The sequence below is a fragment of the Stegodyphus dumicola genome, chromosome 8 (assembly GCF_044657685.1).
Source record: "Stegodyphus dumicola isolate Sdum_Otavi_A_Nest chromosome 8, ASM4465768v1".
Classification (NCBI taxonomy): Eukaryota; Metazoa; Arthropoda; class Arachnida; order Araneae; family Eresidae; genus Stegodyphus; species Stegodyphus dumicola.
This window is the reverse complement of record NC_140775.1, coordinates 67,473,321-67,500,974: the sequence shown is the minus strand read 5'-3', so window position 1 is coordinate 67,500,974 and position 27,654 is coordinate 67,473,321. Positions and strand designations below refer to the sequence as shown.

Here is a 27,654-nt window from a genome sequence, read left to right as displayed (position 1 = left end):
AGGTGCCTTCCTAAAAGACTTTAAAGGGAACTGGCTCGTATTCAGGCTAGATATGGGAAATTCTCCGTCTCAAAAGATGGTGAAATAAGAGAAAAAGGGAAAGACGGTCATAAAACAATTAGGAGAAAGCTGAAGAAAAAAAAGCAATAATAAAGAGAATAATAAAAAATTGTTACATCAGTTCAGGTTCTAAATTAATGCCCAGTATGAAGGCATACATTTAAAATGGAATTAGACCTGTTTCACTAGCTTTTTTAATATCCTCAAGTTAGCGTTGCTCGAAGTTCAAAATTAGGATTTTATCTTAATTCCAAGTAATCTTCTTCATTGTTAACTGCGATTTGGACTGAAACAATATAAAGTCTGACATAACATTTTGTGAAATTACATTTCAAAGTGAAATTGCATTAATTACCGCAAAATTACGAAGTGACATTACACGCGAGAATCATCCCTGCTCCACCAGATGCATTAATGACTTGCAAATTTGTAGCCGGTATTTACTATCATTTTTATTAAAACTATTATTTTCGGAGTATCAGAATATTAGTTTATAAACTTGCTATTTTTACAAATTAATATATGAAGACGAAAGATATCATTTTGAACTGAATGAGAGTACAATATAGGCTTCGACACCGCTGACAATCATTGACATTCTCCAATATAATTTTTAATAGACTCCACGGGACCTTTTATTCAGTCTCCAGAAACTTCTCAAAGGCTACTTCTGATCGATATCGAGAACTTCAGAGAATTAGACTAGTTTAAAATTTAGCAGCGTATTTCATTTTACATGATGTAAAATTATTAACTTTAACGCAATGACACGTCTTTTAGAATTTATAAAAAATTTTAAAGTAATAGTAGAATGCTCTACCTTTTTAAGACAATAAAGCACAATCAAACTAAATTAATTAATCACATTAGAAATTTCATCCTATCTATTTTGTAAGATTTTTAACTCTTGTTTTATTTAGAGAATAAGATTCCGAATCATTACTTTTTTAACTGAAGGTAATTTGAATGTTTCCTACTAAAGCAGCTTTGATGAGATTTTTAAAATGTTTATCAGACGCCCATGCGCTACACGTTCACTTATATTTTCGTATCAAAAATTTTAAAATTATTAGAGTTAAACTCGGTCATTATTGCTAAGAGGTTCATAAAAGGGATGCTTCTCAAAGTCTCATTACTTTATTGGAAGCATCTCAACAAAAGGCCTCCCCTCTTTAAAAGCAGGTAAATTTGACAGCTTTTGCTAATTATCAAGTACTCCAACTAAATCCTTCTTTCAGATGACATGGTATTTGTTACAGAATGCAATTTAATAATATGTATTTATCAAAAAAGTGTGGGTTAAAAGCATTAATATTTAATTCTGTACTCAGTGTTACTTAATGGTTTAGCTACTTACTTAATGGTTTAGCTACCCAATGGGTAAAAGTGTCTATTTAATGATTTCTTGTCTGCCCAACTCTTTTTAAATAATTACAAAATAAAGAAAGAAAAATAGGTGAAACAATCATCAGAAACTATTTAGTCGTATAATATTATAAATAAGAATTTCGCTTAAAGGGGCTTGTACACCTTAAACCCCTTATGATCTTCGAAAATGTGACTGTTGCAAGAATTGGGATATTTTATTTATTTTAAAAGCAATTACTGCCAACCTTTTACAGCTGACTACATAATATAGCTGCTTTGGAAATTAGTAAACAGAAAATTTCTGTTGCCACAAATATTTTTGTAATTTAATCCACTTTGTGACAAAATGTTTCGTCATGTTCCCACTTTGCGCGCATGGTATTTTAAAAATGGCTAATGGTAAATACTTGAAATTGGATGGAATTCTTTATATGGGCACTATTTTCTTACGGAACCAAAATTCTGATGAATATTTTAATATTAAAAAATTTTATGCACGGAAACATTACATATTTTTAATTATATACATTTTATAAACTCAACTCCAAATAAAATAAAAATTTAACATGAAATTATTAGAAATTTTGGTTTACAGTAGTTTCTAAATGTTATAAAAGCTATATATTAAATATGGAATTAAAGTATGCAACAGAATGTTTTAAATTGTGCGCGCAGGGCGGAAACACGACGAAAACTTTTGTCACAAAGCGTATTAAATTATAAAAATATTTGTGACAACACAAACTTTCTGATTAGTATTTCAGAAAGCAGCTATATTATGTAGTCAGCTGTAAAAAGTTAGAAGTAATTTCTTTTAAAATAAATAAGTTATCCCACTTCTTGCAGCAATCGCGTATTCGAAGATCGTATGGGTTTTAAGGTGTACGAGTCCCCTTAACAGTTCAACACGCAAATACAATAAGAACTTCTTGAGGCTATTCTACGTAGAATATGTTTCATATTACTAGAGCTGAAGAAAATATTATCTTATTCTCATATACTGATCTACATTGTACCTATATAAATACTTTTACCAGATATATAATCCCTTCCATCACTCACTATTGCAGACTTCTAGTGGGCAGAGTTTTCGGGATTCTTCAAATATAACTGTCAGCACCGATTGAAACTCAGCTATGGCGGATTTGTTCTCTTACCGTTATAAAATCATATTGTTACACAAAATGTTTTCATACGCTTAAGTAGTTAATAATCATTTATTTTACTTCAAATATAGGTCATAATATTCTGAAGGAAGAGCTTACACATTCTAAAATCAGAAAGGACAGATCAGAACCGAACTTAAGAAAAATCTTATTTTGAGCTTTACTACAACAAGGACCAGATATTTATTATTTAAGCATTCGTAACAAATCGTCAAACTCATTGGCTATTCAGCCATATAACGCCATTTAGCCATTAAGGATACTTCACAAAGGACTATTGATTGAAAATCTTCCTCGAGATTTGAATCTATTTCTCCTAAAGATATGGCAGTCAGCTCAGATAACTATGCTACTGTATATGACGGGAAATTCGAAGCGTATTTTAGTTCTTAAGCTTTTGAGCACATTTCATGCCTGGAATATGTATCATCGAGAAAAATATTCCACATTAATAATACCTCTCATTTGCAGCAGATAAATATTCCCGTTGAATCTGCTGTCGGTGTACGAGGAGGCAAAAGAGAAGAGAAAATTATTGCTGTGATTACGGTAAGTGAATGTAGTAGAATATATAGACACAGCATCAGTAAAATGAGTTACATAAAAAACTTTTTCTTCCTGTCAAGTTAAATCGGTTTCAGGGCATCCATTCCATTGTTTCATTTACAAGCAAAGAGTCACTTGGGTTAATAGGGGAAAAACAACTTCCAAGTAAAAATGTGCCATAAAAGTCCAATAAAAATAATAATTCTAACACAAGGAAGTGGGAATATCAAGAGGAGGAACATTTTACGTTCGATACTGGTGATACTAAAATACTACGTAATAGGCAATAAAACTTATTGGCCCGCATCCTTCTGTATTTAATGTTCACGGTTTATGAAAGCAGCTCTGAAAAATAGTTGGGCGTAAAATGCGGCTGTTAATTCTCAGTTGCTTTTCATGCTAGGGGTTGTTATTTTTATGGATCTATCGGGAAAATGCGCTGTGAAATGTACCATAAACTGTTGAATCGTATATAGGAGCGTTGGAATGTATATAAAAATATACAAAGCAATATTACATTCACAAGTCAAAGCTGGAAATATAGCTTTCAATTTCGGGAATGTGTAAGGTTTTACAAGATGCTCTGGATAAGTATACTATAGTAATCATTTGCTCTTAAGGATTATATTATACTCAATACGTCATTTTCTCTTACGTAAATTTTTATGTAAATATTTATATTTTCGTTACGTATGCTTTTGTTTTGTTATTTGTCTACTGTGTCTCATTAAATATTTACTTTTTAGCCATTTAGTAGTTTTTTTTCCAGCTTAAACCTTATTTATTATATACTTAATATTATCTTTACTTTAAGATAAATTCTTTCAGTTTTATAACTGTTTCATTAGTTTTCAGTACTTTTCATTCTGAGTAAACAGACACTGCGGTTTTGATAAGAGATTAATGTGTAACGGAGATGTAAGCGTTTCATGTCTACTTCCCCTTAATGACAAATTTTGTCACTGAATATAAAAATTACTAATATGCGATAAATTGACAAATATCCCAAAACTGGCGACATTTTAAAAGTGTTTAGAACATACATTTGAAACACCCAAGATCTGATTTTTAAGAGATTTGGGTTTCTAAGATAGTAGTTTCGAAAAGTGAGTGGGGATCCATCTGTGGGTCATAAGGCAAATTACATGAATCGTCAGAGATTCTGAAGCCCTATTTTTCTTATTGAATAATTAAATATATCTGTATTACGAATTAATTTGTAATTATTCATTAATAACTAACAAGTATTTGTCTTTGTTTTTTATTGCTTCTTCGTCACGTTATTTTCTTTAACCCCTTCGCGCCGACTGTCACGTCTACGTGCCAGCAACGAACACACTCACTTCCCGGCTGACACGCAGGCGTGCAAGAGCATTTTCCCGTTCACTATCGACTGTCACGTATTTGTGCCAGTGTCCTGGAACGTTTTAAAAACTATAATTTCTGCCACAAGATGGCACTGTATGTCCATATTGTTTCAGATACATGTACACTGCTCAAAAAAAAAAAAAAAAAAAAAAAAAAAAAGGGACAGTGCTATATCTCCCGTTCTACTGGGACGATTGACAAAATTCAAACTGCGTTTTTCACGTCTCGAAAGCGCAACTTAGGATATATATTAGATTTATATATAGCACTATTCTAACATAGGTATTTTGACACAAAATGGACTTTTTCTGAAATAACATACCAATTTCTTTACATATTTCGATTCTACGACTCAAATTATGCCAGAATACCAAGTTTTGCAAAAATCGTACGAATAGTTTTTAAAATATTAGCTCTCAAAATTTTAGCTCCTCAATGTTAATTGAATTTGGCAAATATTTATTAATATCTCTTTTCTTATTAAACTTTTTTGATTTTTTCTCTCACATTTCGAAATTTTGGTTCATTCCAAATAAAATTTACCCATTTTTTGCGTTTTATTTTTTAAATTTCTATTTTTAAATAATTTCTATAGATTTTTCGAAAAAAATTTTGAATAATAACCTATAAAATTTTTACCATCATCTTAAAGTAGGTGTATTTTTAAGCATATCTGCAAAAAATTAGACTTTTTTATTCAAAATTTTCTAAGATATACACGAATTTACATAATTTCGCGTTTTGAAATTTGGCACCTTTTTTTTTGAGCGATAATAACGCCAAATGTGGTCTATGGATTTTTGTTACACTGAATTGCCACAGCTATTTTTAACCTTAAACTTCAAGTAAAATTTTACGGAGAATTAATTATATGACATTTTTTCCCTCAATGATGCGTAATAAATATTTATTAATACTATATGAAAGGCTAATTTTTAAATTATAGATGATATTATTCAAATTTTTAACTATTTCTTTTTAAATTTCTCTCGTATCTTTTCTTTTTTTAAAAAATTTAAGAGTAAGTTTTTGTAAGAGTAAATTTTTACCTTCGGCGTTTTATCGTCTGCTACTTTACTTCGTTTAAATCGAATTGTCTAAAACTGAGAATTTTCGTTTGCTATTTATTTGAATTTTATGACATTAACTGCATAATTTATTTCTAAACAAACTGTTGCTTTTGAAGTGGCTGAAAGAGCGGCTGATACTATTATCCATATTTTTAAAGCACAATATATTTTTATAGAAACATTATATTTAGAATAATCATTTTTTATAAAAGTCAAATTATGATATAAACATACAACCCTCTAGAGACTGAATTAATGGAAGTTATGTAGAAATGATCTGCAGCTACTTAATGGCTGGATAAGTCAGCAGATTCTATGGACAAGTAAGAATAATTATATAAACGACACCAACATTCTGGATTCAATAAACAACGAGGATACGATGTTTACTAAATGAATTTAAGAAGTTTTAAAACATAAAAAATCAACTCATTTTTACCCTAAAATGAATTTTTGTGCGTAGCGTATTTTCATTATATCCTTAAAATTCTAATTTGGAATGTAATTGACAAGAACTGAATCCTAATCATCAGTAATATAATAAGTAATTATTACGGTTATTAATAAATCCTTCTTATAAAGTAATTGCAAATATTTCAAAAAACTTTCTGTCTGAACATTTTTCTATGCAAATATTTTTAATTTATATTAATCAAGATTGCACACCATATTACTTATTTCCACTTCAATTCTTACAGTCAGTTCTAGTAGAATTTACAAATCAATTATATTTAATTAAGGATTGGATTGGATTATTTAATTATGGCAAAGCACATGAGGGCTATCTGCCTAAAGGGCGGGATGCCTTCGTGGAGGACTTTCTAAGGGAAACTGGCTCGTATACACGTTACACATGGGGAAAACCACGAAACCGCCCATGCGGCCAGCCCGTTCGCGGGATTCAAACCTCGGACTGAACTACCAGTGTTCAGCGTCTTTACCGCTCGGCCGTTGGTGGGCTATTTAATTAAGGAATGACCATCTAAGTTAAGAAACAGCGTACCTTAACAACATTTCAATTATTGGCGCCGTATCTTTCATGTTACTCCCGATTGGCTAGCTACATGATTTTTAATGAGTATTCGGATTTTACTAGTAACTTCACTTGGAAATCGCGCTTAAACTAGGTTAGTTGGTTATTTGAACATAGAAAGAACATGGGAGCTATTTGATTAAGATGCTTTCATAGAGAATCTTTGTAAAAAGAACCTAAAAAACTACGAAAACCAACCATGCAGCCAGGGTTAGACTGAGCAGCAAACAATTAGTATTTAACAATCTTTTTTTTTTTTTTCAAATGCTAGGCAACTGATGAGGCTCCAATTAAATCTCCAATTTAATATTTTATTTGTAAATATTTAAAATATTGTTGTATTCTTAGACACAAAAAGCAGAATTTAAGTTTTGTTAACTCGTTAGTAAACTACCAAGCCGTAGTGCAAATGAATATTCAATTTCTTTGGCAATAATTGTATTCACTTAATATTCTTGGAATATGAGCTAAAGAAGAAACGTTCTCGGAAGATTAAAGAAGTGTTTAAATCCAGTGATATTAGGTTTGTCTTACAACCTCAGGATCAAAACGATTCTGCAATTGCCCGAGTAGTTGACTTGTAAATAGATGTGAATTAAGCAGATGATTTTTAATCTTACGTTATTCAGCCAGAAAACGTATTCCAAATGTTTTGTATTTCATGACAATGCATCTTTTCATTATTCAATAACCAGTCGGAGAACCGCTTGTGTTCCGAAAATAAGTATGTGTACTCAATCGTCCTGCATGTTCTTCAAATTTGTCTTCTTGTGATTTTTTTTTTCTTTCTCAAAAACTAAAGTTGCCTCTCAAAGGAACGTTTTTTGAAATTGAAGAGACAAAATTAATATGACATCTACTTTTAGAGGCATGTCAAAAACAGATCTCTACAAACCTTCTCTTCCATTACATGTTATGCAGTCAGACAAAAAGTTACATCAGTGTAAATTCTATAATCTATTTTTATTACACTCTGATTACTTTATTAACATACAGTGAATATATACTAAATCTTTTACTATAGCTTAAGTAATTCGGAATTTTTGACGGAATTGTTGTCGGAACTAGGATTTAGAAGATAAGTCAAATTAAATATTTCGATAACCCAATAAATTCAAGTTCGAAATTTCAATATTTTATTTTCGGAGGGAGGGGGAATGTTTTCAGTTTTGGTCCATTATACTAAGTATATTTGCTTCGATTTTTTATTTTTCCATAAAAGCGAAAATAATTTGAAGATATGCATTATATGGTATACATATAATGCATAGCTTCAAATTAAAATTTAATAATATGCAGAGTGTTTATAATTAAAGTTCCACATTGAAAGGGTCATAAAAGGAAAACTACTGGATCAACTGTTATCAAACTTGGAAATCGTGTGAAGGAGGTCATGGGAATTTATTTTCCGCGAAAAAAAGGAATTTCGAAACCTCACCACCAGGGGGGGAAATGGCGCTGTATGCAATATTGTTAAACAAAATATGGGTCGGAATCTAACTTAATCTTTTGTTAAACGGGTTTAATATGTTGTATAGCCTTAAGAATCTTTGAAGTAGGCAAATTACCATTTAAAGACGTTAAATTCGATAAATGTCGAGTGCGCCATCCCTGTAAGTGAGAATTTCGTCCGTGAAAACCACGAATTAGCGATTAGAAAATGTGAGATCGCAAATCACTCTCACAAGTGCGTACAATCTGGAAATCGTTTTCTTACAGATCGCTAATTTGTAATTTGTAGCCTGAATTCGGCACTAAAACATGAAGATACTGATTCAAAGCGCTTTTAATCGATTTGGGCCAAAGAAATCTCTCATGTTATCTGTCTAGTTCCATTGCATTCTCCTACTGCATTCGATTGCATAACAGTCATTTCACACCGTTTACTGTTGAATGACAGCTAGTTTTATAACTGAACCATTTTTTTTTCTGAAGAGCAGTGGACAGCTGGACTACTGCGATTGCAGCTCACTTAGAGCCAATATTAAAATGTTTCGTGATACATGAACTGCAGTAACGTGGCATTTTAGATACTACGATTTTTATGCAGGGCTGGGCACCACCTCAAGAGTGTCGCATAGTTACTTAGACAACATTTCACGAATGAACGTCTTATAGGCCAACACTTCCCCTCTTCCCACCAGACCTCAACCTCTGTGACTTTTGTCTATGAGGTTATCTCAAAAGCACTGTTTATGGTGATAATCTAAACAATTTGGCAGAAATGAAAAATGTGATACACTGATAACATTCCTCCTGATATGCTATGTGTAACGTGTATACGAGCCAGTTTCCCTTAAAAAGTCCTCCACGAAGGCATCCCTCCCTTAAGGCAGATAGCCCTCGAGTGCTTTGCCGTAATCTAATAAACCAAACCAAAACCAAACCTGATATGCTAAGAGCTGCTGTTGAGAATGCAGTAACATAATTTAACTTGCTTTCGGAAAATGCTGGACGCTACATTGAACATGCTTTGTAACACGTTTCGGAAAATATTAAACGCATTTTAAACAGATGTTTTCGTGTCTTATTTCATTTAACAATATTGTATACAGCGCCATTTTCCCCCTGGTGGTGAGTTTTTGAACTCTTTTTTTTCCGCGGAAAATAAATTCTCATAACCTCCTTTACACGATTCCCAAGTTTGATAACATTTGGTCCGATAGTTTTCCTTTTATGACCATTTCAAATTGAACCACTATGTAAATTATAACCACTATGTAAATTAAACTTTAAAAGTTTGACAGTTTGGTTCAAGTCCCAGCTTTAAAAATATATATATAAATATAATCTTTTATATTAATTCTCTTAGAAAGAATGTTTTAAGAAGCTAATTTTTCTCTCTCGTTCTAGACTGTATAAAAAAAACATGATCTTTAGTATGATTTAGATTGTTTCAGCCGATATAAGAATCGGGTTACTCTGTGGTGCAGAATAAACCCTGCTGGACTGTTTTATTTCTTTGTCATTTAGCAAAAATCTTTTAATTAAAATATTTATCTTTTGGACTTTGCTTTAAACTTTATTTATAGCTAAAATGACTAGAAAATGAAAAGCTGTCTTTAGCTGAAACGCAATTCATATAATTGATATTTTAAAAAATTGACAAGAATGCAAAATGTATGGAAGTCTAGCAGTCGAAAAATCTTAATTTTCTTGTGTGAGCACTGAAAATAACTGTAGAAGGAAAGAAGAAAATTAGGGAGAAAAGTAAGCAAAAATTTGCAGGGAAATTTGGCTGTCAGACATACCAAGATGTTCAAAAAGTTGGACGCTTTCGAATATACTTTCAGGATACTTCAAAGAATTTAGGTGTTCAAAGAGAAAACACTTGGACGTGTACACCAGCAAATACCATCAATTGAGCTTGTGTTAACAGAAAAGACAAAACGATATCATTGCAGATTAAAGTGAAGCGCGACTGGTTTTAAACTATATGGTTGTGTAAATTACGTTATAGAACATCATATTGTATCATAAATGGTGAATCCCATGATTTTCTCAGTCGAATTATTTGAAGATTCAGGAGTTTATCCAGTGATGTATGTGGATGTCACCTAAAGATGTTTTTTCCCCTTCCTGATGAAACAGCGGCCGAGCGGTAAAGTCGCCGAACACTGGTAGTTAGGTCCGAGGTTCGAATCCCGCGAACGGGCTGGCTGCATGGGCGTTTTCGTGGTTTCCCCATGTGTAATGTGTATGCGAGCCAGTTTCCTTTAGAAAGTCCTCCAGGAAGGCATACCTCCCCTTAGGCAGATAGCCGTAGTGTGCTTTGTCATAATAAAATAAACCAAAACCTTTTGATGAAACCAGTCTTTCCTTTCATCTCATACCTTTAAAATGTTTAGCCTCTAAAGACTGATAAAGGCTCTGACGAAATACTTCGTGAAGAACTTTCTAAGAGAAACCAGCTGTCATACGCGGTACACATGAGAAAATCCACGAAAACGCCCATGCAACCAGCCCGTTTACCGGGGTTCGAACCCCGGAGTGAAACTACCAGTGTTCAGCAACTTTACCGCTCGGCCGTTTGTGGGCCTTTATGAAATGGAAGGCGATAACTTTATTTAAAATGATTGTCAGAAATACCAAAATGTTTCGAAAAGTTGGATACTTTTCAATATACTTTCAGAATGCTTAAAGAAAAAGAGAAGAAAAATAAATTTTTTCGTAAAATTTAGCATTCGTATTTTTTTAAATTTAAAACTTTTCAATCTTATGATATTTGATTCTTGCGATTAAAAAAAAAAAAAAAAAAAAAAAAAAAAAAAAAAAAAAAGACTAAAATAAGAATAACATTTTAAGAAACCAAATGTAGGATAAAATTGTGTAAAGCAATGGGCACAATGATAAAACTGTTTAAAGCAGTGTATGCAAGTCATCCTAAGTTAAAATATCAGTTATACATCTCTCTTATTTACATATATATTTTCTGAACGGAACATTGAAAGGCGTGTAAAACTGTACTTTACTGTATTTTCTCTTTTAATTTAGTATGCAGTTTTCAAACGCATCGTAGTCTGGGTTACAAAGAATTTTTCCGAAAGAAATGCAGTTCAAATAAATAAAATCAAATTCTGGAAAATTGATATTAATAAATATATTTAAAATGCTCAGTTCGAAGAAATAAATAGAAAATTTTAAAACAATTATCTGAAGAGACAATGCAACACAAACAATTAAAATAAAAGTATAAAAATTTAAAAATGACCTAAAATAAAAACTATGACGAAAAATATATATAAAGAAAACTATTTGAAAAAAAAATAAATAAATAAACGCTGCACCTTTATTTCCGCAGTTCGAATAGGTAAATGGAAATTTTTAAAACAGTTATTCGGAAAAAAAAAGTGCAACTTAAACAATTAAAATGAAATTCGAAAAAGAAAAAAATACTTAAAATAATAAGTTATAATTAAAAATATAATATAAAGAATATTATTTGGAAAAAAGGAACGATGGTGACTTTTTTTCCTCTCACGGGAAAGGAAATTAGGTTGCCATATATTAAGAAGTTCGCCAAGTAAAGTATTCTTGGTGTAAACTGACAAAAAAGTGCCAACATAAATTTGTGAATTTCTCCGTAAATTTCGCTCCAAATTTTACAAAATTTCATATTTAGGCGTAATTTGAGTCGTAGAATCGAAATATGTAAAAAAATTGGTATGTTATTTCAGAAAAAGTCCGATTTTGTGTCAAAATACCTATGTTAGAATAGTGCTATATATAAATCTAATATATATCCTAAGTCGCGCCTTCGAGACATGAAGAACGCAATTTGAATTTTGTTAATCGGCCCAGTAGATCGGGAGATATAGGACTGTCCCATTTTTTTTTTTTGGGCAGTGTACATTAGACCTTCTACTCGAAATGAGAGAAGCAGGACTCACATACACGTGTTTTTGATTATATAACAAAAGGGGATATAAATGTTTCCGAATGGCGTGATTTATGACGTCTCTTTAAATCGCACTTTATTCGCACGTGGTAGTTGTTTATTTAAGTAGAGAAGTTTTATTTGCGCTAAAGCGTTGGGTATTTCGGTTTGCAGTTCAGTTTTTAAAAAATAATTAGATCTTGTTAGACGTGAATTCTTTCTGTTTTTACCGTTGCAATGTCGAAGCGTCGAAAATGTTTAACAGAGCATGAAATAGCAGAAATGATGCAAAATATTTCAGATATTGATTCTGAAATTCTGATATTGATTCTGAAAATTAACTTAAAGACATTTTCCAAAATTTTGTTCAGAAGAGACTGATAAGAAAATGAGACGACGATGCTTCGTTTGTTCACATTCCCGGAAAAATCCTCCAAAACGGCAAATGAGTTATTACGAGTGCAAGGAATGTAACGTAGGACTGTGTGTAAATCCCTGTTTTCAAATTTTTCACACAAAAGAGAATTTTAAGTAATATATTTAGTTTTCAGATGCATAATGTTAAAAGTCATAAAATGGTGAGTAATGAAAATAAAATGTGTAAAATATGCATTTAAACAAGAAATAAGGTAATTAAAGTATATAGTATAAAATTATCTATAAAGCATAAGCCGTTTAAATACTCTATAGAGCATTATTAAACAATGTGTTGATACTTCGGAAATTTCATGGATTTAGGCTTAGTAGCAAAAAAGCCCCCGGCCCTGGACAGACGCTCGCGTGAGACACTGCCGGCCTCCGCGATAAGCGCGCGTTTGCGCTACCCGGCTCGAAGAGGAACTCTTCCTTTTCTCCCTGTTTTACGTCCATTATATTGGGCTCACCAGCGGCCGAGCGGTAAAGTCGCTGAACACTGGTAGCTCGGCCCGAGGTTCGAATCCCGCGAACGGGCTGGCTGCATGGGTGTTTTCGTGGTTTTCCCCATGTGTAACGTGCATACGAGCCAGGTTCCATTAGAAAGTCCTCCACGAAGGCATCCCCCCTTAGGCAGATAGCCCTAGTGTGCTTTGCCATAATTCAATACACACACCACCACCACGTCCGTTATTTTAAAATTTCAACATCAGATATAAGGTTTCGAAATTTTCACAGATTATGAAATAAACTCTTTTCTCTCTTTAAAAACAAGAACGATAAAAATATTAGCTGGGCAAGCTTCGAAATGTTTTTTAAAACATATGTTGCAGTCTGAAGTAGAAAAGAGAAATAAATCAATTCTCCCGGCGATCGTTTGGAAACAAACTGTCAAGGATATGATATCATTACGTCGCACGCTTCTTAATGTTTTTTGTACACATTTCATCGCATTTAACATTCGCTTTATTTTATTAAATTCAACAGAATTTAAAGATTAATTAACGTTTAAAATTATGTGCTATGAAATCTAGAAATAAATCTTTAAAATTTTTTCCGTATAATAAGTTTGCATACATTATTATCAGCATTTTATTTAAAAGTTGATTTACTTAATTTTTTGTGATAGGTAATGCTATGTACTTTATGACATTTTAAAATCCTATTTCTTGATGAGCCCAAAATTTGCACAACGGATGACAATACAATGTGGTGCAGCGATATGTTTTCCGAAATTTGACTTACATTTATAAAAATCTAATACTGAAACTATTTTCCTACATAATTCGTTTAGTGAAGAAATTAAAACTCTCTGAACTCTACTGTTTGTATCATGGGATAAATCGGGAAAGCTTTAAAAAGATTTATACGAAACTTTTAGCATAATCGCTGATTTCGTGGCAAATTTTCGAAACTTGTCACATTTTTTGACCATTTTTACTTCCTTGTACGAAGTAAAAAGAAAGTATTGTAACCGCGAAAAGTTTCAGGCAGCATATTTCAACGAAAATATCCCATTTTGACCTCTTTCAAATGCAATTTAACGATGTATTTCCATGATATCTGTATGTAAGGAGAGAATAAAACACTCTTTTCCTCCAAAAAAATTACAAAACTGCTTTAAAATGAATTCTGAAGAGAATTTTTCGTGGCGTCTGTACGAACGTATGTACGTATCTCGCATAACTCAAAAACGAATAGCCTCAGAACGTTGAAATTTTGTATATAGGACTGCTATAACATATAGATTTGCCCCTCGTATTTTGGTTGCAATCGGCCGCACCAAACATACAGAAATATATTTATATATATATCCACTCTGTTACCCTGCTCATGAATTATATTGTTCTTATCTTCTGGTTAAGATTTTTATGCCTTTAGTAAATCTGCAAGCAATATTTGTACAATTATCAACAATTTAAAAGCTGTTTAAGTGTGGTTAAGCCTAATTTTTAAATAACATGGCGGACATATTTGTTTACATTTGAAACAGCAGAATAGTAGATTTGTTGCCAATCTAGAGAGACTAAGCTTCGAAACAACAATGATTACGGCTTCATTTATTATTGCGAATTAAATCATGCTTAATCCTTTCTGAAATGTTTTCGAGGAAATAAGTGTTTAAGATTTCCTTCGTAATTTTTAATACATATATTTTGAGTTTTTATCTATTTTTGCCTTTTCGCTAAGTGAGAACTGAATTAATTGAATGAAAAATACTAAATCGTCTGTGAAAAACCGTTCCTTTTTTGTTTGCCTAATTTCTTTTATGCATCACTCTAGATTTTTTTAGTATTTGAAAAGAACATGGGGCAAAGATTACATAATTCTTCAAATGATATAAATTTTGTGCATTCTGAGTTATAATATGAACGAAATATAATACTGTAAGGGGACTCATACACTTTAAAACCCATGATATGTTCGAATAGGTGACTGTTGCAAGAATTGAAATAACTTATTTATTTTAAAAGCAATTACTACCAACTGTTTACAGCTGACTACATAATATAGCTGCTTTCTGAAATAGTAATCAGAAAGTTTGTGTTGCCACAAATATTTTTATAATTTAATCCCCTTTGTGACAACATTTTTCGTGATGTTTCCAACTTGTTTTGCAACTTGCGCACAGTTTAAAACATTCTGTTTCAAAATTTAATTCCATATTTAATATAAAGCTTTTATAACATTTGGAAACTACTGTGAACCTAAAATTCTAAAAATTTCATGTTAAATTTTTATTTTATTTTGAGTTAAGTTTATAAAATGTATTTTATTAAAAAAATTTAAATGTTTTCGTCCATGAAATTATTCAATATTAAAATATTCATCAGATTGTTGGTTCAGTTAGAAAGTAGTGCCCATATAAAGAATTCCATCAAATTTCAAGTACGTACCATTAGCCATTTTTAAAATATCATGCGCGCAAGGTGGAAACATGGCGAAATATTTTGTCACAAAAGGATTAAATTACAAAAATATTTGTGGCAACACAAACTTTCTGGTTATTATTTTCCACAACAGCAATAATATGAAGTCAGATGTAAAAAGTTGGAAGTAATTGCTTTTAAAATAAATAAAATATCCCAATTCTTGCAACAGTCACATATTCGAAGATCATAAGGGGTTTAAGGTGTATGAGTTCCCTTAAAAGAACTTAGCGCCAGAATGTCGCTATGGTAAAAAATACAGTGAATTTTAAAGAGTGCATTTATTCTATTGTGGTTTATGAGCTAATGACGAAGTAGATTTAATTCAATCCAATAAGTTTAAATGAAATGCAAGAAAAAATACGTATAAGGAAGTCATGTGATGTACGCATTAGATTTTTTTAATTGATTACGGAAATGCACACAGTGGTATCCGCGAAAGGAAGGGATACCCCGTGGAAGATCTATTAAGGAAACTGGCTCGTATTCCTATTGGAACCAAGAAAACCACGAAAATGCCAGTGCAGCCGGCACATTCGCAGGGATTTGAACTCCTGAGTGAACTATCAATGTTCAGAGACTTTACTGCCCAGCCGCTGTTTTTTTCGACCATTTGAGGTAGAAAAAATTAATCGAAGCGAAACAGCTATTTTGAATTGCCGGAAAGTGATTTTTAATTGAATAATTTAATTTGTTATTGAGAATAAAATGAGGAAAATAAAATAAGGTAAAAAATTTTTTCGTAAAATAAACTTGTATTTGAAACTTATACTTGATGAATTAAATGAAGAAAAGTACTTATCACACAGTTTCACATGAACAAGAGATTAAATAATTCTCACAAAATTTACGTTTAATTTTATATCACGAATAATAAAAGCATGTTTGCCCAAATAACGAGATCTATTAATCCAGTCTATTAATCCAATTGCACTGTTAAAAGTATAAACCATTATCCTTATAAATTTATCAAAGGCTCTTCACGCTTTTATTATTCGTGATATAAAATTGTAAATGAATGTATGCTTTACGTAACTTCTCCATGAAACTATATGATACATCATTTTTCGTCTTTTAGTTCATTACGTATTTTATGAATTTCAAATGAAAGTTTATTTTACAAAAACATTTTTTAACTTAGATTTTTTTAAGCTGTTTACATTCTTTACATTTAGTTAAAATTTAAAAATTTTCTATTTAAAAACTATATTTACGCGTTGCTTTAGATGTTATACCATATAGGGTTGATAGCTGAGGCTGACTGATATTCTGAACTCAAGAGTAAAGATTCGAATCCCGTGTAAGCGTTGGGTTTTTTGTGTATGGCCGTTTTCCAAAGCTAATGTTAATCTAACTTTTGTAATGCACTCTGGCTAACTCTTTCGGTGTTAAGATGGCTGAATGAACGACGTCGTCTGTAATACTCGAAAAAAGTTTGAAAAGAACTTTTCTGCCGTTTGGAATGGAAGCTATTTTATTCTGATCATGGCCTTTCCCCAAACAAATCTTATTTCAAATATTTCAATTCATTTGCTTGTAGAGTAAATTGTGCTGCAATTTTTCTTTTTAAATTTTTTAATGATTTCAATTCGTCTGATTGATGTAATTCCGCTCAAATAGAGCAAAATATTTTTATCATTTGAAGAAAAAATGGCTCCAAGATAATCTTCGACGACATGCGTCGAGAGTTTCTACGAAATAAACGTTATTGAAAGTTGAAATTTTCCTAATCGCATATTGCGTGTTTTGCTACTATATTTACGAAAAGCTTTGCTAAATTACACAAGAAAATATCTATATCTGAAACGGGTAGTTTTAGCTACTCCTGGTATGACCAACCAAATTTACAATTTAAATACTACTGCACCTAACGATTATCAGAACTATGCCAGCAAGAATGTTCCATAACACTGAAGTCTTTAAACGAATAGCTCTAATGTAACCAGGCTCAACCTAGCAATTTCAGTTATTAAAGAAAGCAAAATAAACCTAATAAAACTATCTAAAAGGCTACAAATGTTCTCTCGAAGCTGATGTATAGGAGAAAGACACAGAAATGCTAACCCAGCTAGCAAAAGGATTTTTCTCTATTTAAACTTGTTGCTTCTAAAAATGAAAATTTAGGAAAATAATTTCGTTCTCTCCCCCTAAACATCATTTGGTCTCGCTTAAATGTAACTCATCATATATTAGAAGAGAACAGTATAACACATCAGAAGTACTGTGATATCACACATGATCCATTTTCTCATTTCAAGCACAGGGAAGTTAAGAACTTAATCGTACTTTAACGTTTCGTTCAAAACGCTGCGAAAATATATGAATCATTTTATTTCAACAGCGTAATGTGGTAATGTACAGCTAAAGCTATTTCTAATGAATTACGTATGGACTGAAAACATTAGTTTAAAGCCATTAAAAGGAATTATAGTTTATTTGAATTCATTAACAGGTTTTCATGCTATCCAAGTAAAATGGAAAATAAAAATCCTGTGTGCTTATCCTTTAACACCATTTTGATATTCAAACGGAGATCAAGTTGGCTGCGTTTTCAAGTCAGACAAAGGTTATAAAAGTGAAAATGTCTGCTTTAGCATAATTGTACACGAAGCTATGCGCCTATGTATAGGCCCACATGAATGCGTTTATACAGATTTTGCAAGACATCTCAAGACCTACATGATCTAATAACGTGCGAGAAGTAATTTACATACGTTATTTGTTTACCTTGTTTAGCATTAAGAAATATTTTGTACAGTTTGTGTTAATTTATGAACTTTCTCAGCTTCTTATTAACTTATGATAGTTAATAATTATGATAATCAAGTAAACAATAATTTTCCTTTAAGTTCCAGAGGATAAATTTCAAGAAATGTATTTTGTTTTTGGCCGTAATTTGAGATTATGTGAAATTACTATACAATGTGATTGAAATAAAATGCTAGAAAGCTTTTCCTAAGCTGGCAACTGATAGGATGAGGAAATCTTCAATATTCCTTCTAACGATCTCATGCAGAGCACCACATAGCGGCATACAATAACGGGTTGCTATGCAATTTTCAATCTTTATGATATGCTCTACCTCTTTTAAAAGTTTGTCGCTACAATTGTTAGATAGCTTGCACAATTAGATCTTTGCTATTCGTGGCTAACATGCTAAGAAGTACTGAAACGAGCTTTTTTGGCAAGCCGATGTTTTATCCGAATATTTTAGCATAATTCCAGGATACACAAATGTGTTTAATATATTTGTTTCCATAAATTAGTCCATATATCGCTTTGTACCAGCTAGACGTTAAGTTTGCAACCATTGAGAAGGAAATACCATTATTTATAGATTCTTTTTTCTATTATTTTTGTTATGATATGTTTCACACATTATACGTGAATTAGCATTTTCGCTCGCGGTTAATAAATTTTATATTAATTTGAATGTTTAGTTGTTGAAGATCTTAGTTGTTAGAGTTCTATATTAGTAAAGGAGATGGGGATAAAACACCATTAAAGTTATGGTAGCTCATTTCGCCGTTAGAGTATATACTAAATTCCTGAAAAGTCTAGTATAGAGCTGCATAGATTTTTTAAAAAAAATTTCCCTCCAAATATTTTCCTAACACAACAAAAATTACTCAACTAATTGGTTATTCGATTTCAATAAAACGTGTTTGGATAGATGTACATGAAGATTACAAATAAGGGTTTGATGTAATATACATATACGCTGGCGTGCAAAAGGTTAAGGTCGAGACGGGATTTTCGAATATAACTTTGTGCAGAAGTGTTCCGTATCAACTTAAATCATGTCATAAAATTCCGAAGATATGAAAATAAGAGATGAATGATTAAAACCATCCAAATAAGGAATAAAAAAGATAATATGGCTCGTTATTGAAAAGGTAGTTCTGAGCACAACTGGAGAGAAGACAGAAACAGGTGACAGGTGCCTAGAGGAGGATATTATCACTCCTGACTGCGATACAGAACGTCTGTCCCTGCAAACGACAAGATTGTCAAGTAGCTGTTGAAGTATATCGGTCCATTCTTGTCGTAGTGCCAATTTGAGCTGCAGAATCGCTATTGGCGGCTGATCATGCTTTCAACGTCTCTCGAGAAGGTCTCATATGTGTTCCATGAAATTGAGGTTCGGGGACCTTGCAGGTCAGTCTATGAGTTAAATATCTTCACTCTCCAAGAGCTCTGTGATAATTTCTGTATAATGAGATGTATCATTGAGGCAGTACTCAGCACAAAGCGTTTTCCCCATTAAGCCATATGACATGTATGGGCATGCCCTACTATACAGGTCATAAGTCTATATCCTGATTAGTCTTTCGGTCTGCTTTGTTTCTTTTTCCGTTTTTGTGCTAATTTCTGAGCCTCGTCCTTAAATATTTCACGCCATTATAGATTTACAAGAATTCTTTCAAATTTTCTGGGTACTCGTCAGGTTAGTTCTTCGATTGTTAATGCTTCTCGTAATTGCTGTTCGTATATTCATTTGTCGGATCTCAATCTCAGTTATTCCAGACCTGTTTTTGTTAATACAGTTAGCTTTATTTTTTTGTATCAGGACGAAAAATATGTTTTATGAATGTAAAAGATTATAATTAATTGGAGGAATACTGTTGGCGTTTAGCTATTGTTGGCGATTTGTATATACAGATTTCCATATAAAGATATAATAAAGTTCCCTAGTTTGGTACAGTAATAGACTATCATGTTTACTATGTCGGGAAATAAGTATTTCTTCAAAGGTCAGAAACTGCATAACTCCCAGCTGAACTGTGTGTTATTCCTGAGCAGTGTGCTATTCCTGAACTGTGTATTATTTTGGGCCGTGTATTATTCTTAATACGTATATTCACTTTAATTTAATTATTTAATTTGCTGAAACGAATTCTCTACCTGCAGTTTAATCATGTTTAATAAATTTAAGTTAGATGGGGGTTAGAATCCTTTACATAATAAAAGGAAATAGTTGCAACTTATTCGAGTTACGAATTTAAAAAGAAGATATAAATGCTCTATGTTTGGAGTGAAACGGAATATTCAAACAGGGCTGCTGCTTTTGTTACAGACGGAATATAAAGAAGATATACAGATATTTTTAGCACTTTTGTATTACGTTTTTAGAAAAGTTATTACAGCAACTGAGATTTATTGTGATTACCCCAGCAGAACTTTCTCATTTTTGTATTAGAAAATGAAGATTTATATTAGAGTGTTATGTTACTGTTGCTTTTTTGCTATGCTTGGGTATTACGCTACCTACTTTAAAATTCGTTATTTAGACAGCGATTTTAATCTGTGCTGACTAAAGAATGAAGTATGTTTCGTTTTTGTAGTTTAATTCAAGATCGGAAAGTAGCGGATTTGGGAATTTAAACAATAGCTTGGGCAGTGTAGAAGGGTTAAAATTAAATGTTTCGTTAAACCTGCTGTTAAGTTCCTGTTGCAGCATATATTCGTTTTGATAGTTTAGTTATGTATTTATTTTGTGTGTTTATCTCTGTATATTTGATTATATTAGTGAGAATGTATTACAGCAAATCTACTAATTCAGTGTTAAATGAAATATTTGTGAGAACATTTTACGATAGCTCGCATATCTTTCATATCTAAATACTGAATTTCTGAGAATAGTCTGTCAGCCATAAATTTAGGATAAAATGAATTTCGAATGTTTAATCGAACATCTTTTACACGGAAATAAATCGTAGTTTATGAAGTATAAAATTACAAATATGGGCTTCATTATTGGTAGAGGAAATGGTCGGGTGCGTTGATGATTTTTAGAGGTCTTCATACATCTATAAATGTAGCTTAAGTGTGAGACATTTTTCCTGAAACAAATTGGCCCTAAAAATACTTTATTCTAGATAGATATTTACATATTCCGTGAGTTCATTTCTTTAAATTTCTTAAGAGTTTTAGAAGTTAGAATAACTGGAAGAGGAGTGTTTGCATTGTAAAATTCATCATTACTGTTTAATTAAATTTTAAATTCGTAAATTATAACTGATATTGCATGCAGGCAGCGATCTTACAGACAGGCATCAATGATGTGACATTTATTTGATTAAAATCTGTTTGAAATTAATAATTACTTTCTACCTGCGTGTTAAGTCATGTTTCGAATAAAAAATACACAGCATTTTTATTTTCAATGCTCTTGATTTGTCTTTCATTTTATTAAACCCAAAATGCTTTAGAAAAATTTAAAATTATTAATTTAATATAACCTCAGTTTCCGAAACCATCCCAACAAGCATTATCGATAATAACAAGAACAACTTTGAAAAATATTTTGTATGAAAAAGACTTATTTTTTCAGCCAAATATTAAATGTTTAAACAGTAATTGAAAAGTAGCTAATTAGTAAGTTCAATAGTTATGAGAAAGATCTATTGAATATACATAAAAATTTCCTTTACAGTTTTTAGTTCCTGGTTTTAGTGTTTGGTCTTACAAGAAATTACTATACAAACTCAGTATAACTTTATTGAAGTTCAGAATCTGGGCGAATCCATATTATTGACACATTAGTGCAACATATGTTTTTTTAAAATTAAATTTCACTATTTTTCTAGAAGTTAAAAAAATGTTTCATTCGAGTCATCCAGAATAAGAGCAGGTTATCTAAATACAAAAATTGAAATCATTAGCAATCATATGCAATCGTCTAATTTTTCAAATCGCATGAAATATAGTTCAATGTAATACTTGCTTGAGAATAAGTTTTATTGTGATTCATTCGATGATCGTAGTTATGAAAAATATGATTCATATGCTAGATTAAAAGAGTTCCTTGAAATATCAAGTTGTTAAAAAACAATTTTCAGTATTACAGTTTCAGTATTACAAGACTTACTACGTTTAGTAAATGACTAATGGTAAAATTAAAACACATAAAGCAGCATGCCATGCTTATTTATTAAAATTTTATCTTACGTTCGTTTGCTGCATTTCAAGCACCTATAAAAATTCACCTTCTTTTCAAAAAAGAAAAAAATATTTATACATGTACCATCACAAGACTTATTACGCTTGCTGTTTTCTTTATAATAGGAATTTGAATTTTCAATACGCTAAACTTCCGTGAGATGATATAGCTTCTTTTGTAATGTTGTAGTGTTTTCTAGTTTTCAACTCTTCACTCTTTTATTACATCGTGAATCATTCACTTAAATTACATTTAAATTGAACGAATATGAATTGTATGCCTACCTTTTTACTCTTGGTATTACCATTTGATGAAATGAAGAATGAAAAACCTTTTTTCGTATAAAGAAATTCGTAAATTATAACTGCTCGTATTATTCTTAGTGCAAGACTTTCTTCATAAGCATCATAATCATCAATAAAACTTTCAAGAATCTACAGTTCGCAAAATAAAGAGAAGGTTGATAGTACTAATTGCAGTGCCAGATTTACTAAAAATACTGTAAAATCTCTCGTAACCGGTATCCATTAACAGGTAATACAAAGAAACCGGCACTTTTGAACGTCTAAATTTAAATCCGAAAATTACGCCTATGACATAATATGTAATGGGCTAACGTTCTGGCAACACAATTTTATGTAAAGACGCCACACTTCTATATCCCACAAGACGCCACAATTTGACAGCTCTCCCTCAGTACTCCCAGAGGCTTTTGGCTAGATAAGGGAGATATTGTGGCTTGTTTTGTACATCTCACAGATAGAACCGGAACTCGCATCATTAAGCTGCAATCATTTATGTATGTTATAACACAGGTGTTGTTATTGTTACTTTCGAGAAATTTAGATGTTTCACTCTTAATTTAAACTGGAACTGCTGGAGAAAATAGAGAGGATTCAGCAAAACGAAATTAGTAGAGGAAAACAATATAAGAGGTTCAACGTTGTGCGGTCAAATAAACGTTAAAATCTGGATATTCTTGATGCTAACAATATCTACAAAGTTGCAGCACACTAGAAACTTTTTCTTCAGTCCCACTGTGAAGACTGAAGATTTATATCCTGTGTTATACATAGAGTCATGGAATTTGCAATTAGATGAGCCAGGTGAACAGAGGAGTATAGACGAAGTGTACACGAATGGGTTTATGATCCAGTTTCAATGAATTGTGGATGAAAACGAAAGTAATATGATTGTGGAACATGTATATAATGCCGATGAGAATGGATTACTATGGAGATGTTTCCTCACGTCGACGTTCCTACGTAAACTTTACGACGGAAGCCTTTTCAAAGAAGGTCTTTAAGCAGAACAATTACTAGTAACTGTCCTGGCCGTAAAAGGTTAGATTATTAGTGGTTGGCATGTCTGCAATCCACAATGCTTCAAAATGTCAAATGAAATGAAAACAAAACACCTTTCCATTAACAGTCATAAAAGACCGTGTAGATAGATTATGATACGCTCTAAGAATGATCTCCTTGTTTATTTTTGTGAAATTTGCTGGGCAACTGCCCCAAATAAGGATGTAAATGTAGAAAATATTAATATTATACTTCTGTCGCCCATTATAATAAACTTTATACAGTCAATGGACCAAAGAATTATCCAGATGAACGACCTATCCATTTGTTTACTTGCAAATATAAGAACTTCGAAATATGCGCCCATTATTTTAAGAAACAATAAAACAACGTCAAATTTACTTTGTATCGATATAAAGAACATTATAACATCGCTGTTGGCATAAATTGTGCTAATGATCATGTCTGTAGATGAAACGTCGAGTGCCGACGATTCTATTAGCTTTAAAATACATTCGGCTTCTATATCCGACATCATGGTTTACCTGCATTTTCGGAGAAATTCAGTGGTAATAAAGAGGAGATACAGGCTTCTTTGAACATGATAGTTTACTGTTCCCATGACAAAATTTTAAGATGAAGACGAAATTCTTGAATAGACATTGATAAAGGAAAAGACGGTTAGATGAAGGCAAAACGTAGTGGATGAAGTTAAGTGGAATGAAGCTGATGAAAGATTGTAGACATTTATAAGATTTGACGACCAGCCTTCGTCTATCTCAGCAAACGATGTTATGAAGCTGCAGTTTTTATCCAAAATAAATTCCTAAAACCACGGCACAAAACACTGAACAAAACAATTTGTTTCGTTTTTCGCGTGATATGTGGAAATTTTAAAATATTGCTTAATTTTGTTTGTTTGAAATGTATGGGTTTCATTTTTAAATAATATGTACGCTTTTTGATAGTATATATTTAAATACTGTTGATAGATTAAATACACTATCAACAAACTTCTCATTATGCAATTTATACAGATGGAATGGCAAAACATAAACCTGTAAATTTTACAAACACATATTTTAATAACTGGGAAATTCTCTTGTCCGTAATTGGCTAGGTTCCCTTGCTACCGGTTAAGACAGATTCTACTGTACATCATATTCATTATACTTTACTAGGTCTCAATATATAATCTACTTTAATTTGATACTTGGTATCATGCCTATTATTCTACATGCAGCCAATATCCTCTTAAAAACGCATCGCAACTCATTCAGCTATCATTCTAGGCAGTTTCTTGAATGCATCTCTGTAGTCCTTTCGCAAAATCGCGTAAATAAACGGATTTGCAACCGAAGCGATAAAAATAAGAATCGTTGAAAAGTAATTAAGCACAGGAGGCGTATCATAACCAAAACATACCTTTACTTCCTTTGACAATGCATACGGACTGAAACAGATATAATACGTTACTACTACAAACATCATACTTTTGGAGGTCTTGCTCATTAAAGCTTCTTTCTGTATTGTTTTTTGTTTCTTTTGTGTTTTATTATTTTGACTCACATATATCGGTTTGACGGATCTTCCAGACTTATATGCTGTAAAAATAATGAGAAAATTACATATTCCTACTATAATAGCAGGGACATAATAGCAAACGAAGCAACCACCATGGAATAATTTAAAAACATCCCTGTTTCTTGTATAGTCCAGTGCGCATACGCCTTCTGTGTAGTCATAATGTGACCAGTAAGGCAAAGCTCCAGATAAACCCACGGCGAAACTCTGAAAAAGTATGAAGGAAATTCCACCAATCAGAATTTTAACGGAGATTATGGTTCGGTATTTCAAAGGATAAAGCACTGCTATTACTCGATCGAAGCTTATGAATGCCATGTTACAAGAAGATGCACAGGCGAAAGCATAGTTGAACGTTGTATGTGCTTTGCAGGCTCTCCATCCGAATGGCCAGTAGTCAAACATAACAGCGGCAGCTGATGGAAGCATAACCAGAATGGCAGTCAGAATGTCTGTGATGGATAAGAATACGATAAGAATATTGCCTGTTTGGAGTCGAAGAGATTCACTCCAGAAGGAAGCCGCTATTACAGCTGCATTACCCAAGACTGAGATCACAGCTATGACGATTGTGGTAAAGCAACCTATTACATTAGCAATGGATTTCCTGCGATATGGTGCCATGGTGAAGTTATCTGCCAGAGAGCCATTGAAACCGTAGTTCTGAAGACTCAAAGTTACATTTTTTATATCCATTGACCTGTAATAAAGAAAAAGAAGGAATTATCAGTTATGTTTTAAAAGACTTCAAATTTTCGAGATGAGAAATTTAATACTGACAAATAAATTAATAACTTTGTTTTGCTAGAACTGAGTGCATCCACTTTAAATAGTAATGAAACGTTTCAAACAAAGTAAACATGATACAAAGTAAACGTGATTACATGATACAGAAAATACAGATACAAAAAATTTTGATTTTGCTGTTTTGGTAGTTTATCAATCATTCCTTTTGATTTAACTATTATCTCTTGATTATATACATATTATAATAAACAAGAAATTAGAAAATTTTAAAAAGTAAGATTATTAATTATCTCTGAATTACATATATGCCGTATATATATATATACATATATATATTGCCGTATATATATATATACATAGATATATACATATATATATATATATATACACATATATATATATATGTCAGTATTAAATTTCTCATCTCGAAAATTTGAAGTCTTTTAAAACATAACTGATAATTCCTTCTTTTTCTTTATTACAGGTCAATGGATATAAAAAATGTAACTTTGAGTCTTCAGAACTACGGTTTCAATGGCTCTCTGGCAGATAACTTCACCATGGCACCATATCGCAGGAAATCCATTGCTAATGTAATAGGTTGCTTTACCACAATCGTCATAGCTGTGATCTCAGTCTTGGGTAATGCAGCTGTAATAGCGGCTTCCTTCTGGAGTGAATCTCTTCGACTCCAAACAGGCAATATTCTTATCGTATTCTTATCCATCACAGACATTCTGACTGCCATTCTGGTTATGCTTCCATCAGCTGCCGCTGTTATGTTTGACTACTGGCCATTCGGATGGAGAGCCTGCAAAGCACATACAACGTTCAACTATGCTTTCGCCTGTGCATCTTCTTGTAACATGGCATTCATAAGCTTCGATCGAGTAATAGCAGTGCTTTATCCTTTGAAATACCGAACCATAATCTCCGTTAAAATTCTGATTGGTGGAATTTCCTTCATACTTTTTCAGAGTTTCGCCGTGGGTTTATCTGGAGCTTTGCCTTACTGGTCACATTATGACTACACAGAAGGCGTATGCGCACTGGACTATACAAGAAACAGGGATGTTTTTAAATTATTCCATGGTGGTTGCTTCGTTTGCTATTATGTCCCTGCTATTATAGTAGGAATATGTAATTTTCTCATTATTTTTACAGCATATAAGTCTGGAAGATCCGTCAAACCGATATATGTGAGTCAAAATAATAAAACACAAAAGAAACAAAAAACAATACAGAAAGAAGCTTTAATGAGCAAGACCTCCAAAAGTATGATGTTTGTAGTAGTAACGTATTATATCTGTTTCAGTCCGTATGCATTGTCAAAGGAAGTAAAGGTATGTTTTGGTTATGATACGCCTCCTGTGCTTAATTACTTTTCAACGATTCTTATTTTTATCGCTTCGGTTGCAAATCCGTTTATTTACGCGATTTTGCGAAAGGACTACAGAGATGCATTCAAGAAACTGCCTAGAATGATAGCTGAATGAGTTGCGATGCGTTTTTAAGAGGATATTGGCTGCATGTAGAATAATAGGCATGATACCAAGTATCAAATTAAAGTAGATTATATATTGAGACCTAGTAAAGTATAATGAATATGATGTACAGTAGAATCTGTCTTAACCGGTAGCAAGGGAACCTAGCCAATTACGGACAAGAGAATTTCCCAGTTATTAAAATATGTGTTTGTAAAATTTACAGGTTTATGTTTTGCCATTCCATCTGTATAAATTGC

The 27,654-nt window shown here is 32.1% G+C and overlaps 1 protein-coding gene across 1 annotated transcript in view; it reads left to right on the top strand.

The window, feature by feature from the left end:
* LOC146995866 (5-hydroxytryptamine receptor 4-like) overlaps nt 1–27,654 on the top strand; it is a 74,498-nt gene extending 46,844 nt beyond the window's left edge. Inside the window, exon 2 of the mRNA XM_085822942.1 lies at nt 26,395–27,654. Within this exon, the coding sequence (XP_085679068.1) occupies nt 26,395–27,406 (1,012 nt within the window). The 3' untranslated portion in view covers nt 27,407–27,654. The remainder of the gene's footprint in view (nt 1–26,394) is intronic.